The 15,594-nt window shown below is 55.4% G+C and overlaps 5 protein-coding genes across 5 annotated transcripts; 3 read left to right on the top strand and 2 right to left on the bottom strand.

Annotated features, from left to right (window-relative positions):
• Positions 1–1,875: 1,875 nt before the first annotated feature.
• DUR3 (urea active transporter) lies at positions 1,876–4,274 on the bottom strand (the record flags this gene model as incomplete). The annotated part of the gene is made up of 6 exons (XM_071058167.1): positions 1,876–2,193; positions 2,280–2,676; positions 2,731–3,289; positions 3,344–3,622; positions 3,679–4,110; positions 4,172–4,274. The coding sequence occupies 6 exons, from the start codon at positions 4,272–4,274 to the stop codon at positions 1,876–1,878; spliced, it is 2,088 nt and encodes a 695-aa protein (XP_070914268.1).
• A 2,180-nt stretch (positions 4,275–6,454) lies between these two features.
• On the top strand, positions 6,455–9,418 carry MFIFM68171_02744 (beta-glucosidase; the record flags this gene model as incomplete). Its single annotated transcript, XM_071058166.1, has 2 exons — positions 6,455–8,067; positions 8,164–9,418. 2 exons carry the CDS (start codon positions 6,455–6,457, stop codon positions 9,416–9,418), a joined length of 2,868 nt encoding a protein of 955 aa, XP_070914267.1.
• A 594-nt stretch (positions 9,419–10,012) lies between these two features.
• On the top strand, positions 10,013–10,453 carry MFIFM68171_02743 (Coactosin; the record flags this gene model as incomplete). The annotated part of the gene is made up of 1 exon (XM_071058165.1): positions 10,013–10,453. The coding sequence occupies one exon, from the start codon at positions 10,013–10,015 to the stop codon at positions 10,451–10,453; it is 441 nt and encodes a 146-aa protein (XP_070914266.1).
• A 1,938-nt stretch (positions 10,454–12,391) lies between these two features.
• On the top strand, positions 12,392–13,546 carry AQY1 (Aquaporin-1; the record flags this gene model as incomplete). The annotated part of the gene is made up of 4 exons (XM_071058164.1): positions 12,392–12,736; positions 12,796–13,096; positions 13,153–13,339; positions 13,402–13,546. 4 exons carry the CDS (start codon positions 12,392–12,394, stop codon positions 13,544–13,546), a joined length of 978 nt encoding a protein of 325 aa, XP_070914265.1.
• Positions 13,547–14,078: 532 nt separating this feature from the next.
• Positions 14,079–15,047, bottom strand: MFIFM68171_02741 (uncharacterized protein; the record flags this gene model as incomplete). Its single annotated transcript, XM_071058163.1, has 1 exon — positions 14,079–15,047. The coding sequence occupies one exon, from the start codon at positions 15,045–15,047 to the stop codon at positions 14,079–14,081; it is 969 nt and encodes a 322-aa protein (XP_070914264.1).
• Between the last annotated feature and the right edge of the window lie 547 nt (positions 15,048–15,594).

Genomic DNA, 15,594 nt, shown 5'->3' with positions numbered 1-15,594 from the left:
CATCCACGTTCACCAATGCAATCTAATGGAAGGTTACCAGGAATTCCAGAACCATGAACCAGAAAGTCTCAGCGGAAGCCAACGCCGGGCAAGGCGCGAGTGTGAAACGGTTCCTCTAGGTTTCGTTATTGAACCTAGAAACCGCCGCGGTCTGTCCGCATTGGCTAGGCCCCTATCGACAACATCTAAGGTCTCCCATAGTTGTTGTCCCCATCACACATCATCGCTGAGGTTTGACAGCAGGAGTTGGCAACACAAGGTTTCCGGAGTGCGCTCAACAAAGCCAGGCCTTCCTACCCGGGCCGTTTCTCCGTGCCCCGGTCTCCCGTCCTTATCCATGTTCAGTGGAGGCCACCCGATGACTAAAATGTGATGTCTGCATTTGGCCCCCGCAAATCAGCCGCAGAATCTTGGTCTTGACCGCTCTGTGGCTTGCCAGCATACGATCCGTAGTATACGTAGTAGATAAGTACCCTCAATTTCCCTCGTCAGCCCCACACGAGCCTCCCTAGGCAAGTCCCGGCGTACAGTCCACTACATACAGAACTGCGCTGTGAACCTTGCTAACAGAACCCCCCACCCACCCCCGAGCGAGTGCGCTTCGTCATCCCTGGCAGTCCGCAAGCGGAACAAGATCGATGTAGACATTGCGTTCAGAAGAGACTCCAAGATTGTTCTAAACCGCGGTAAATCTTAGCTCATTGACACAAGTCTGAAGTCTCAGTCAGGTAGGGGCCGGGGCCGGGATCCCACAACGCTCGGAGCACCAAGGGAAAAGGCAGCTATCATAACTAGCCTCAGCCAGCAGGCAGAGAATCCTATCGGAGTCAGCCCGGCAGATCTCACTTCCAACTCCTAGGAATAGGGGAGCCACTACTTTACTCCGTGCCCCGGATGTACAACTCCCCAAAGGTTGTATGCTCACATTGTAGGCGACCAGTAAACGAAGTTGCTGTTTAGAACCGCGACTCCCGCCTTGCCAATGAGAGGAAATGTAGCTCTCCACGAGGCCAACCGAGCATCAAAACCCCCTCGCTCCAAGTATCAATCGATCGGAGTCGACCTAGCTACCATGGCATCAAGTCAACCTCTCGGTTCACAGCAGGTAAATCGCACCTGTACAGTACCACCACCAGAATGTTTGATCTTTATGATGAGCGAGTCCACCGACAACCGGGTAGCCGCCAATTACACATTGGCATCCCTATCGATCTCACAAAGCCGCTCCCTGTAGATCAGATAGCCGTATCGTCCTACCGGCGGGATGAATGGCAACTGGCAACATGGAGGTTCATGGGCGGGGACTGGAACCTACCTATCCGCAGGGAGCCTGAATCGGTTGGGACATGGAAAGCTGCTTGGGAAATTACTACAAATCGCTAGACGATTGCCAAGCGCACTCCAGCCCATCCCAGAAATATTGCTCTTCGGTGTCATCTCGTAGATTACCTGAGGTAAGTAAGGTAAGGTAGTCAGTACTGGTACGGTTGACATGCGTCGCAACCAGAGTTCACGCCGGGGCATCTCGACCCGACTTGCCATTGTCAATGCGCTTCTTGGGATTGAGTGTTTCATTGTCCCATGACTTCGGGAAATATGGAGCGGCGCAAATACGAAAACTCCGGTCAAGCGAGTAGCCTGGTAGGATTCAAGTCGCCGTCCATGCGTGGGCCGAAACTTAAAACGACCCAGCCGCAATGCTGCCACACCTGACGGTGTCCATATCCTTGCTCGAAGGGTATCATCAGTACAGCCCCAACCAGGTATTAACTACTCGTGCTTAGTTCCGTCTCAACAACAAACAAGTGATTGATACTCCGTTCCCCCTCTGTCTATCGCGCCGATAACTAGACCAGCTTGCACCATCGAGACCAGCTACTTCGATGCGATTACCTCTTTAGCTGCAGCCTTCTCAGTGGGTGTGGCATCCCCAGGGGTGTTTTGCCCTTCAGCAGCGGCTTCCTGTGCTTGGATAGTCTTTGGGTGCGACTTGCCCGTAAGGTCGAAATAGATATACTTGCAGGTCCTAGTAAGTGTCCTGCGGCTCTCGAAGACAGGGAACAAGCCAACGCCTATGAAAGAGCACAAGATCCAGATAATTCCCACCGAGACCCAGCCGGTGAAGAAGGGCTTGCTGAAGATGTAACCGGACCCGTAGAGCGGCATGGGCCAGAGGACTAAGAGCGCCAGTGTCTGTAAGAACAGATCCGTCAGTGGGGGATTCCCTATACCCTGGTCACAGCTACATTCAGAAACGATATGGAGAAGAAGAGACCTACCAGAATCACAGTCGTCGACTTGCTAATCTTGCCTGCTCGCTTCAACCTCTTCTGCTCCTCTTCGAATTCATTGGCGCGACTATCACTATGACTGCCAGGGATCTCCTCAAGATCCAGCCCTGCAGCGTCGGCCAGGTCTTGATCATCACCCCTACGGATGTCCATCATCGACTTCCAGTCATACTTGTCAATGCCAAAAATCAGGGTAAAAAGAGCGACTAGGACAATTGGGGAGAGCAAGGCGGCAACATTGCCTGCCAGCATTGGGTTGTTGGAGCCGGTGCATGCCACGCTCAAATCGCCACATTCCTTTTTAGCTGTGACGAGCCAGGCAATGAGGGCACAGACGAGACCAAGGATCGGCGAGAGAGATGCTGCCCACTTGTTCTGGCCGGACCTGATCCACTCCGTGAGCTACAGGACTGGGGAATAACAAGGTCTGAAGACTTACCATATCAGAGAGAGCGTCGCAGGAAGAACTGCTGCCGAGATGATGACCCCCATCATCAAATACAGATAGCCCATCGAGATGCCGGCATACCAGAGACCCACTGAAAACGTGGCAATGAAAATCCCATAGCCGACGACAATGGCATGGCTCATGTAGATCAGTCGCTTGCCGCTGGCTTCCGGATTGAAGTAGGACCGGTAGAGATCGTAGGTAAAGATGGTGCTGACGGCAATCAGCTGGCTGGACGTGGCGCTGGTGACGGCCATGAAGACGATTAGGAGCGTTCCGACGGCGCCCCCCTTCCCGAGGAGCGCGACTGCGGCGTAGGGGAGAACCAAACCAGCGCTCACGTCGGCGTCGGCCATGCGGTCGGGATACGTAGGGAACCACGGAGTATTTTCCAAGGCGAGTGCGGCGAGGCCCATGGTGGTGGCAGTGAGCCACGGGATGGCAAACCATGATAACCCGCCCAGGATGTATCCAGGAAGAGCATGGACGGGCGAGGCTGCAATAGCCTTGTTGTAGTAGCCATTGTCAAGAAAGACGGTCCCAAAGTTGCCTGGGACGCCTGATTAACCTCCGCATATAGTAGAGTGAAGAATGGGCCGCTCACCGACGATATTGATGACGAAGAAAATAGCACCCTCGCGAGATTGCATCGTCAGGTAACTTCCATCCTTGTTGCCCGGGACAGGGTGGCGAGCGGCAGCCTGCACCAGCAGATCGTAGACAGCACTCGGAGAGCCCAAAACTTCATGCGATGCGTACGTAGTCAGGGCAAAGACGATTAGCACGATCAACAAGATGAACGTATGTGCCCAGTCGGTCAAAATTGTGGCTTTGAGGCCGCCGACAAGGGTGTATGCAACGACACCAACAGGGAGAAGATAAACTAACACAACATATCAGCCCACTCTGGTTCTTTAGCGATGCTATACATATTCTTACTCGCAGCAATGGTGTGCATGCCGGTCAGGGCGTTCACCGTGGCCGAGCCGCCGACAATCAACATAAGTGATACCAGGATGTTTGTCGCAAGACCAAACACCAGGAAGACCATATGGGCAAAGGTGCCATACCTTGCCTTGATGATCTCGAGGTACGTGTGAGCGTTGGGAGCCCGTCTCTTGAGCTCAATGGCAAGCGTAGCAAAGAGCAGAATCTGGACAGTAGCACCAGATGCATACCAGAACGGCCCAGAGACACCGTACCGGTAGCAAACTCCAGTACTTTGGAGCAATGTCGCCGCCCATGTCCACGACGAAACAACAGCAGATGCTACCAGACCCGACTTGACAGTGCGGCCAGCGGTGTTGAACATCTCGGAAGTTTGGAGTTCCCGGTTGTACCGCCGGAGGATGTAAGTCACAAGTATCATGCCTGCTGCGCGTTAGCGACCACGGCATGCTGGGCTTTGATACGTTACCATGGGCAGCCTCACCAATAGCAAAAGCACCTCCAAGACCCAGGACGATGCCATAACCCACACCCTGGCCGAGGGCTGCGGCGGCAATGTGTTCTTCATTGGAAGGCGCGTGATCCATCTTTACGGGCCCAATTGACGGGATTGATGGGGATTGGTCGGAGCGAACCGTCGTTGATGTGGAAAAGACGTCGGGAGAGGAAGTAGATATATATCCCTGATTGCATTGCTGCTCGGTTCTAAACGCTAGGTTGCTGCTGAGTTCTGATTCCAAGACGCCGGCATTCCTATCATCGCTTATCGGTCTAATCACAAGCAAGCACCGGCAAAGGCAGGGTGCTTGGGGTACCTTAGGTAACGGCCTTCGAGCATCTGGCCATGAGATAGCATCTCTTTCGAATCAGGTCAGGTACCCAATGGCCTGGAAAGGAACGAATTTCTGGGGATGCCAAGGTAAGCAGCCGGGGTCCCCCACTCAAGCCTTTGCATGTACGAGACTCGTTGGCAACACACACTGGCTAGCACTAACGCCAGCGGCCTTTTGAGGGATCATATCATATCTCGTCAGGGTAACACACAGCCAGGTTGTTGTTATCAGCTCAACAGGGCGTAGCTTTGGGTGTCGAAACATGCATCCTTGCAGCCCTGTTACCAGGCGGAAAACCGACTACCGGCGTCATGGGGACTACCGTGCAATCCAGAGATAAGGGGAATCGATCAGTCATAGGTTTATGTAGGTTGCGACCCCTTGTCGTTAGTCTTGGTTCAAACCAATCAGGGTCAAGATCGAGAAGGTCAGCGTCAGAGCCGCCAGAATTCGGTCAAAGACGCGTTCGAACTGCCCCTCAACAAGGGATAGATGTAATTATCGTACTGGCTGTAACCTTGACCTCTGAGAGTTTGCACAAGTTTGGGCGTGGATTTGCTTATTCGATCTTGTAGTGAGAGGCGCCTACTGGCGACAGCGGAGCGAGGGAGCTGAGGGATGCGTGCAACACTCACATCAGGCCCAATCAAGTCACTGGTTTCACGGTCTCGCTGATACTAACTATGACTTCATGGTATTGGCGAATCATTTGACCGGCGATTGTGGTAGGGCTGGAGATAAGAGCAGCCCGGCGCGGGAATTTATCATTTGCTCGTCGTTGTGAGTAGGATCTTGGAGGGTCGCATCTCGACTTTGGTGATTTGCATGGGAACCCCAAAGTCTGGTTCTTGCAAGAGATAACGGTGGGGCTCAGGGGGACTTGGCCAATGAAATGGGGTCCTGCCTCGTGGGATGTGGAGTGGCCCAGTCATCATGTCATCCGGGTTTAATACTGCCTTTCATTGTGTTGATAGGCGCAAGATTACCGTACAATTGGCTGATGCTGCGCATTGTTGCGCCTCGTCGCCTGCCAGCGGGAATTCACCCCGCATCTATGTCCGCCTTTGCGGTCAGTTGCCGTGGGGGTTCGCCGGAGCACGGCTCACCGAGGTGTGTGGGCGGCACTCGCGGGTTCACGAGCAACATCGTTCTGTTCCCCATCCCACAAATCGCCATGTCAACGAGCTACCCATTGGTCTGTGGCTTCCTTTAGCCACAGCCTCCCTTCTCGCGGCGGGTGCCGCGTGATTGGACTAGGGTAGCTCGGCGCGCTCACTACGGGCCTACCTCATCCCTCTCGCGCCTGCTGTCCGTCGCCGACCATCCACAATCTTGCCATGCAGAAGAGCTGATAGGGGCATGGCCGCTGCCATCCCCCATCAATCTACGGACTTGTTTTCAAGCGCCAGTCCCTCCACATCGTCATCCATGAGAGCAAGCGTGGACCCCGCATCCAACTCAACGAACAGCCGCAAGGTTGCGGGCGTCCAATTGGATGTCTCGCCCACCCTGGCTTCACACACGCCGCCAAGGCGGTGGGACCCGCCTTGGGCCCTGTGTCGTCACGGCTTCATGCCGACGTTCAGCTGCATTTGCGTCCGGCTAAGTTCCCATTTCCATCGTTCGTTTTTCAAGAGCTGCAGAGTTTACTGTTTAGGTTGTCACTGAGCGAGGGGCCCGAACTTTGAGGGATATCAAGGGCCCAGATTCGACCGCGTATTTCCGGGCCTCATTGCGACGCGACGGCTCTGTAGGCAACGAATTCGGATCCCTCCCAGATGAGACGCGGTATCCCGGGCGCGAGAATCTAAGTCGACAAATAGCATTTCGAAGAATTTTTGAAGCAGTGAGCGGAGACAGCGACGGCTAGTTCTAGACGGAGGCGGCCTCACCTTGCCTGACCGAAGATCCGGGCAGAATAGGCGGTCAATACGATGGGTCGCGACGGAAGTGACGAGGGCCTGCTCCGCGGTGGGAAAAGGCTGTCTCTGGATAGCGAGCGGCGGAGCTCCGACTCAGACTTCGAAGCGGCCGACTTCCTCAACCACGAAACCCGCGGTTCGCCCGACGAGAAGCCTCGAAGCCGATGGTCCATCACACAGACGCTTGCAAGACGGAGCCGGTGCTGCATCGGGATCATTGCGGGAGTTCTTGTGCTGTGGTTGCTCCTCAGTGTAGGCGGCGTGTTCGTATACAAGAAATATCAGGAGGAGCCTCAGTATGGCTTGTCACCGCCTTGGTACCCTTCTCCTAAGGGAGGCATTGCGCGGAGTTGGGCGGCGAGCTACGAGAAGGCGTCCAGGCTAGTGAGCAGAATGACACTCGCCGAAAAGGTCAACATCACGACGGGGACGGGGTGGCAGATGGGTTTGGCCGTTGGCAGCAACGCACCTGCGGTTCATGTCGGGTTTCCCCAGCTACAGCTGCAGGATGGCCCGCTGGGGATCAGGTTCGCCGACAATATCACTGCGTTTCCGGCCGGGATCACGGTCGGCGCAACCTGGAACCGGCAACTGATGTATGCTCGTGGAAAGGCACACGCTATTGAAGCGCGCGGCAAGGGCATCAACGTCCTCTTGGGCCCTTGTGTAGGACCTCTTGGCCGCATGCCAGCGGGCGGGCGCAACTGGGAAGGGTTTGGCGCAGATCCCTACCTCCAGGGCGTCGCCGGTGCCGAAACTGTCAAGGGCATCCAGAGCGAGGGCGTCATGGCTACCATCAAGCATTTCGTGGCCAACGAACAAGAGCACTTCCGCCAGCCCTGGGAATGGAAACTGCCTCACGCTCTCAGCGCAAACATTGACGACCGCACCCTGCACGAGCTGTATGCCTGGCCCTTTGGTGATGCGGTCAAAGCCGGCGTGGCATCAGTCATGTGTTCTTACAACATGGTCAACAACTCGTACGCATGTGGCAACAGCAAGCTGCTCAACGGCATACTCAAGGACGAGCTTGGATTCCAGGGTTTCGTCATGAGCGACTGGCTCGCTCAGCGATCAGGAGTGGGCACGGCTCTCGCAGGACTCGACATGACCATGCCGGGCGATGGGCTCAGATGGGCAAACGGCGAGTCGCTATGGGGACCGGAGCTGACCAAGGCTGTCCTTAATGGCAGCGTCCCAGTCGATCGTTTGAACGACATGGTAACGCGCATCGTTGCAGCGTGGTATCAGCTCGGCCAGGACGATGAGGCCAAATTCCCGCGCCAGCCGCCGAACTTTTCTTCCTGGACGGATGATCGCATGGGCGTTCTTGCCCCAGGGAGCCCCAGCCCGCAGGACCAGGTTGTCGTGAACCAGTTTGTGAACGTCCAGTCAAACCACTCTATTATTGCACGTGAGGTCGCTGCTGAGGGTACGATACTACTCAAGAACGAAGGCTTGCTGCCGATTAGCCGACAAGGCCTTGATGACTCGAAGATCAAGACAAGACGCGACATACTCGCACGGGTAACTGGGAAGCAGCACGTGGGGAAATTCAAGATTGGCGTGTTTGGAGAGGATGCCGGGCCTGGAAACGGGCCTAACTACTGTAAGGACCGCGCATGGTACGTAGCTTGATCTTGACTTCCTGCATCCGTCACAAATCATTCCACCCGGTCTCTGTGTCTTGGATCACGACAAAATCTGACAGTCAACCCCAGCAATCAAGGCACATTAGGTTCGGGTTGGGGTTCAGGGGCCGTCGAGTTTCCCTATTTGATATCGCCCATCGAAGCCTTTCGACGCGAGTTCGACGCCACCAAAGTTGAGCTCCATGAGTACCTCACAAACGAGCCTGCCTTCAGCAACAGCGACGAGACCATTGCGAATCTCGAGTTGTGCATTGTGTTTGCCAATGCCGATTCAGGCGAGGGCTTCGTGAAATGGGACGATGTGAACGGGGACCGACCGAACCTGAACCTGCAGAAGGGAGGCGATGATCTCATCGTCAACGTGGCTAGTAAGTGCGGCTCTGGCGACGGTGACGTTATCGTTGTCCTCCATGCCGTCGGCCCGGTTTTCATGGAGAAGTGGATCGAGCTGCCCAACGTGAAGGCAGTCTTGTTCGCCAACCTTCCAGGTCAGGAGTCTGGAAACGCCCTCGCCAGTGTCCTCTTTGGCGAGACAAACCCGTCGGGCCACCTTCCCTTCACTATCGGCAAAACCATTGCCGATTATGGCCCTGGGGGCAAGGTTATGTATCGCCCCAACGGCGTCGTTCCTCAGCAGGATTTCTCTGAAGGCCTATACATCGACTATCGCTACTTTGACAAGTACGGCATTGAACCACGCTTCGAGTTCGGCTTTGGGCTCAGCTACACGACCTTTGCCTTCAGCAACCTCCATGTATCCCCCCGGAGGACCAAGTCGGCCCTCCCTGCAGCGCGCCCGAGTCCTGCCGCTGAGCCACCGGCGTATCCAATCGAAATCCCACACAAGAGTGAAGCGCTGTTCCCCACAGACTTCCGTGCGCTCGAGAAATACATTTACCCCTACCTCCCCTCGGTCGACGAGATCGAGATCGGCCCTTACCCCTATCCCGATGGCTACAACACTACGCAGCCTCTGAGCGGCGCCGGCGGCGATGAGGGCGGCAACCCCGATCTCTGGGCTATTTACGTCGAAGTTAGGGTAGATGTGATGAACGATGGCCCTGTTGCGGGAGCAGTTGTGCCGCAGCTGTATCTGGAATACCCCGAGAAGGACGGCGTTGATTTCCCCGTCAAGGCACTCAGAGGGTTCGATAAACTATACCTTCAGCCGGGTGAGACCCACACAGTACACTTCGGCTTGACGAGGAGAGATCTCAGTTACTGGGATGTGGAGAAGCAGAATTGGGTGATGGTCACCGAAGGAGAGTACAGGTTTTGGGTTGGGCAAAGCTCGAGGGACTTGCCGGTTAATGGGACCTGGTGATCAACTTTGAGCGTGGTTGGGTTACGTATTTAGATTGTTCCAGTTTGGAATTAGATCCAATCCATATGCCGGAGCTTTCCGGCAGTTGTGTTTGAGGTACTGTGCAGTTGGATTCTCTTGGGTAAGCGGCATGGGCGGTTCATAAACAAGTCGGCACTAGCATGCACAAGGCCGGGGAAGAACTTAATGATAGATTTGTGTACTCAATATAAGTGCATAGCCGTGGGAATTTCTGCTCGACATCCCAAAGACACCGAGTTCCAGGCGGGAGATCGACCAAACCCCCCCCTGAGCTAGTGTGAGAGGGTTGGAATGGGTTCGCCAAGACCGGCAATTTGTCCTGGCTCTGGACCCTGAAACGCCCCGCCCCCGACCCCAACGCTGTTGAGCTCGACTTTGCACTTCCGGCGGACATTTGCGCTTCTTCCAAGGCGTAAGCGGCTGCGACGCAAGCATCGAACGAGGCGCCCCAGGCCATACACCCGTTCCAAAAACGCTCCCCGATCGATCTTTACGGCTCTCGCCCCACGCCGAGCAACCGGCCTCCGCTCTCCGGTAGCGACACCGACAAGACTAGCCAAACCCTATTTCGCCATGTCTGGCGCCGACGCTCCCGAAATTCTCGCCGCCTATGACGCTGTGCGATCCGACAAGGACGAGACCAACTGGCTCCTTATCTCGTACGCGGGGCCAACGGGCAACAAACTGGTGCTAAGCAAGACGGGCACGGGAGGAATAGCAGAACTCGCGGGCGAGCTCGACGATTCGGAGGTGCAGTATGCATACGTGCGGGTCGAGTACGCCAACGACGCCGAGAGCAAACGCGTCAAGTTCGCGCTGATTGTGTGGATCGGCGAGGGAACCAAGGTTATGCGCAAGGCGCGCGTCAGCATCGAGGCCGGCGCGGTCAAGAAGGTCTTGTCACATTACAGTATACAAGTGGACGCGAACGAGAAGCGGGACTTAGACGAGGCGGATATTGTCGCTCGGTTACGCAAGGCGGGCGGTGCGGATTACAATGGCGGGAGGGGCTGAGTCGCGGCCGGGACTGGGACGGCACCGGAGGATATCACAAGCATAGCGTGGATATAGGGGGAAGATACCGGACAGGTGATTTGGTTTATACTCTGCTAGATTGCAGTCCTGACTTACACATGTTAAACCCTGGCGCTGTGATTCAGGGGTACAACACAACAAGAAGGCTGCTTTCCGCAATCCTTGCATATCAGGTTCCAACTTCCCCCTCGAGCATGGTTGCATACTACCAAAGTCACCACGTTGACCCAAAGACGGCCGTGCGCCCTGCTGCAGGGCTGCTTTTGGGATCCGTCAGGGCTTGGACAGAGCTCTGGAGGTTAGGTTACGTCCGAGCTCAGCCGTTTGCTCCGATCGGCTTCAGCCGACACGGAGCTAAAGCAAAAAAAGGGGCTGGGGGAAAACCCGCCTCAAGCGTCACTCAGACGCTCTTGCTTTGACCTCATGAATACACACCATTCAAAATGGCACATATATTTATTGCCGGGTCGTCCTATAGCCTCTGCCCCTTGACAACTGCACGGCCTCCCTTACAGTGTCAAGTTGCATATTTTCCACGCGCGGAATGCCTAATGTATCCAAGACGCCTCGACCGCGTGTCCCGGACCCGAGCCGGCACTAGTGGCTGACCGATTGTATGCAACATCAAAATGACCACCTCCCAGCTGAGACCGACAAAACATCCGCAATACCAGCAAACTCATGCCCGTCGAGACGATACGCGTGCAGAGCGGATTCAAGACACATCCAATACGCTTTCTCCCTATCTATTTACTTACCTAAGAGCTCAGCCGAAGAGGTTTGGTGCCATTACTTCTCAAGCATGCAGAGGGGCGGGCAGCCGAACCCAGACAGAATGCAGAAGCTGATATTGAAGTCGGGGCGCAGCGACACCAAACTGCGCAACGCCCTATTCACGCTAAGGTAGTGTTTGTCAGTCGTCGGACCGATATCGGTTGCTCTCCCTTTGGCCCAGGGAGGCTTGAGGACGGGGTGGATACCTTTGCGATGCTTGCGCTGGGAAAGGTGAGGCGGCTGAGGCTGCGGGACGACCGGCTTGCGGGACTCGCCGGGGTCCGTGGGGTTTCCAGGGTCCAACTGGGACCAATAGACTTGGGGCCATTCAGAAATAGACCGGTCTAGAAATTATCGTCATGAGTACTTCGGCCCCGAGAGGCGACCCAAGGATACGCCCGTGCCGTCCACTTGACTAGGGTGCGGGTTTTCCCCCATCTGTTTACGTCTCGTGGTTCACCATCAGCACTAAGGTAAACTTAAAATTACGAAACGTCACGCTCAATCTAGCCCAATTCCAAAGAAGCCCACCTACATGTACATATGGACAGCCATTGTGTTTTTCCCTGCGAGATAGGATAGAGCTTCAACATTTTGTCGACCTCCAACACGGTCGTCGACTTCCTCAGAAATGAGGCCTGAAGTCCTAGTAGACCTTAATTTATTGATTCCGTGCTGGCCGCTTCGAGTCTATCAGATCTCTGAATCCATCCAATCTATAGAGCCTAACCCTTGGCGTCATGCGGCGTCATGCGGCGTCACGCCTTTGTCCGAAGCATCATCAGCCCCGGCGAACTCAGAGATTGCTTCGACCAGGGTGCGCACGAAGCTACTGGAGGCCACCCATAGGTAATGATATGATCACACCCGTATCTCAGCAAGGCCAGAACGAATCGTTTGTTGGGTTATTGTTTTGATCTTAGCCTAGTCCAGCTGTGGACTGGAGTCGGCGCCCTTCAGAGTTCACCACTCACCGCTCTCAACTACTATATATTCACCGCTCCCAAGCGCGCATAGTTTCTCACATTGAGAAAGCAAGAGAGTTTTCTATTCTTTTTTTCTTCTTTTTTTTTTATTATTATTTTCCTTTATTTTTCTTTGTTTTTCTTCCCGAAATACATCCTTGCTCACCCTGAAGCAAATATGCGCCCGTTTAAGTGGCACCGCATGATCTCCTTTACCTCGGACGCGGGCAGCAACATCCAGCAGCCCGCATCCAGTCTTCCCATGCTGGCCAGACCGTCCACAACACGCAATGATGTTGTGGCCGCGCTAGGAGAGTTCGCTGGCACCTTTCTGTTTCTGTTCTTTGCCTTTGCCGGCACCCAAATCGCCACCACCATCCCCGCCACGAGCCCTCCGACAAGGGATGATATCGTGCTGCCCAATGTCAACAACATCACGTTCCTTTCTCTAGCATTTGGCTTAAGCTTGATGGCCAATGTCTGGGCCTTCTACCGCGTCACTGGTGGGCTGTTTAATCCTGCGGTATGCCGGTGCGCCTTCCTTACCGTTGTCGAGAGCTGCATCACTAACGCTGACATCAGGTCACGCTGGCCCTGTATCTGGTCGGCGGTCTTCCCATCATTCGCAGTATTGTTGTGGTAGTTGCACAAATCGTCGGCGGTATCGCTGCGGCAGGCGTTGTCTCAGCACTGTTCCCAGGCCCAATGGGAGTCGAGACCACGCTTGGCGGCGGTGCGAACGTCGCGCAGGGTTTGTTCATTGAGATGTTTCTCACTGCTCAGCTGGTCTTCGTCATCATCATGGTTGCTGTAGAGAAGCACAAGTCTACATATCTGGCGCCTCTCGCGATTGGGATTGCCTTCTTCCTGACTGAACTGGTCGGTAAGTATGACTGTTTCTCCTCGGCGTCTACTGAATAACTAATTGGACATGGCAAGGTGTCTACTTCACTGGCGGCTCGTTGAATCCCGCGCGTTCACTAGGCCCTGCCGTGGTAAACGGGAGCTTCCCAGGGTACTTTTGGATTTACTGGCTCGGGCCTATCTTGGGTTCGCTACTCGCATCTGGCTTTTACACCTTGCTCAGGTGCCTTCACTGGGAGCAATGCAATCCTGGCCAAGATTGGTAAGTTTAACTCGGAGGCACTACCTTTGCCCCGGTGGATAGAGCTAATACTAGAAACCCAGGAACGACGTCGAAAAGCTCGAGTCTCAAAAACAGAATATCATCAATGTTTGCTCCAGCAACGACAAAACACCGGCGAGTAATTCTGCGGCGAACGGCGTTGAGCATAAGACAATGGGAATGCGTACGACACAGGTTGAAATCTAAGGACAACTAGAACTCGTCCACGGTGAGAGGCTGCTGCTGCTCACGACGATGGGACCGCGGAATCAGGTGACAGCGGGACACAAAAGGAGAAGGGAGTTGGGGCTGGGGTTGGGGTTGGGGTTGGGGTTAGGGTTACATATGCGGGGATGTATGGCGTTCAGGTGTGCATTGTGGGGATCAAAAGTTTGAGGTTCTGGTACGGTCGGATTCTCTCTTAAGTCAGCGAGGGATATTTGTAAATGCGAATGGTGGCGATGGTCGAACTCAAGTGGATTGTCAGGGGAACCGCGTAATCTCTAATTTTAACCCTCTTTTTACTGCGTTAAATAAGGTACATGCAACTTTTCACTTGCGCCTCCGACAAGCAGGGAAAAGGGACATTTAAATCGGTATAAGAGGTATTTCACGTAAAAGACTGATCTCAAAACAAAAGCGATTAATCAGGCGATCTAACCTTTACAAAGTCCTCCATTTCACTCTCACACATCCTCCGGTCCGGGCCCAGTACCCCCATCGTCGTCCCGGCCTATCCTCACTGTGGATCGCAATACCCGAACTCGGGCTGGCATCCAACAATATACGGACAGTACTGGTCACCATCACCGCAGAAACCGAACTGGCTGCAGCACCGTCCAAACTGCGAACCAAGACAAGTCACGCGGTTACCGCACCTTCCGTCGGTGCTAGAGGTCATTCCAGCTGGGATTGACACGGTTGGGGTGGACGGTGTGGTCGTGCTCGTGGTGGTCACCCTCGTAGTGGTCGGAGTGGTCGTAGTGCTGCTGGTAATCGGACCCTGACCTTGGGTGGTGGTGGTGGTGGTGGTTGTGATGTTGGGTGCGGGACCGCCTGGGAGACCGGGCACGCCCAAGCACGCTCCGAATTCGCTCCGGCAGCCGGCGCCGCAGTAATCCAGGGACGAGCCACACCAGAAAAACTGGGAGCAGCAAGGGCCAAAGTTGGGGTTGCCGATGCACATGGTACCGTTGCCGCACAAGCCGTTGGTGGTAACCTCGAAGTCGCCCGTGGGGATCGGAGTCATCGAGGTCGAGGTGCTGGTGGGCGGCTGCTGTGGACGAGTGGTGCTCGAGCTGGTGGGAGGAACCTGGGACGTCGACGTGGACGTGGGCGTGGGTGCGGGCGTGGTAGACGTGGTTGACGGCTGCGGGGCAGGCCTCGGCCAGCCACAGGAACCGTACTGTTCCTGGCAGTCGAACAACGGGTGGCAATGGTCGATCGTCTCTCCGCAGAAGCCGTAGTCGGAACAGCACTGCTCACCAGGGCACCGTCCTGCCTGGGGCCCGCATGCCCCCCCTTCCTGCCGCAGTCCGAGTTCAGCAAAGTTGGCCGTGGCGTTGCGATGCCGCTGGGTGATCCTGGAGGGGAGCCGGCGCCCGACAAGCATGGCCTTCTCTGCGCTCCCCTCTTCCATGGCCGGGCCGGCGCCGAACGCGCCTGCCCACCATAGGGTCGCTACCAGGCTGATGTACGTAGGTTTCATTGTATCGTCAGCCGCATCAAGTGGTCCGCCCTGGAGTGTATGCGGTGGAAAGAAGCGAGCCAGACGGGGACGGGATCGACGAGGAACAGGACGCAGATCCACGGAACGGGGATGTCGTGAGAAATTTGAAGCCCTCCATTCCTTCACCGTGGTGCCACCCCACATCCTCCTCCTCCTCCTCCATGATCCGGCTGCCGGCTGTAGATCAGGGACCCGCAGGAAAGGATGGATTGCGTAGACTGACAAAGGCACGCCAATGTCGCCCTGGAATTAATCTAATGTCCAAAAGGTGACAGCAAGCACTATCCGGAGCATTGTTCTGGTATATCGAGAGATTCCAGAATGAGGCTAAATAACAGGCTGCCGATTTTACCGAGTCGTGCACGCTGCTGCAGGAACGCCGGGAAGCATCCCGTACCACCGCACCCGGAGACCGCCTTGGCGGTAGCCCGAAAAAACCTCCGCACATTGCAAATATGATGAGGCTTTCTCGGCACTCGCGCCTGGTCTCGGCAAGGAGCCCCAAGGGCACGGCAATCTTCGCAGG

Source organism: Madurella fahalii (assembly GCF_045866475.1).
Source record: "Madurella fahalii IFM 68171 DNA, scaffold_1, whole genome shotgun sequence".
In the NCBI taxonomy this organism is placed as follows: domain Eukaryota; kingdom Fungi; phylum Ascomycota; class Sordariomycetes; order Sordariales; genus Madurella; species Madurella fahalii.
This window is presented reverse-complemented; position numbering and strand designations above follow the sequence as displayed.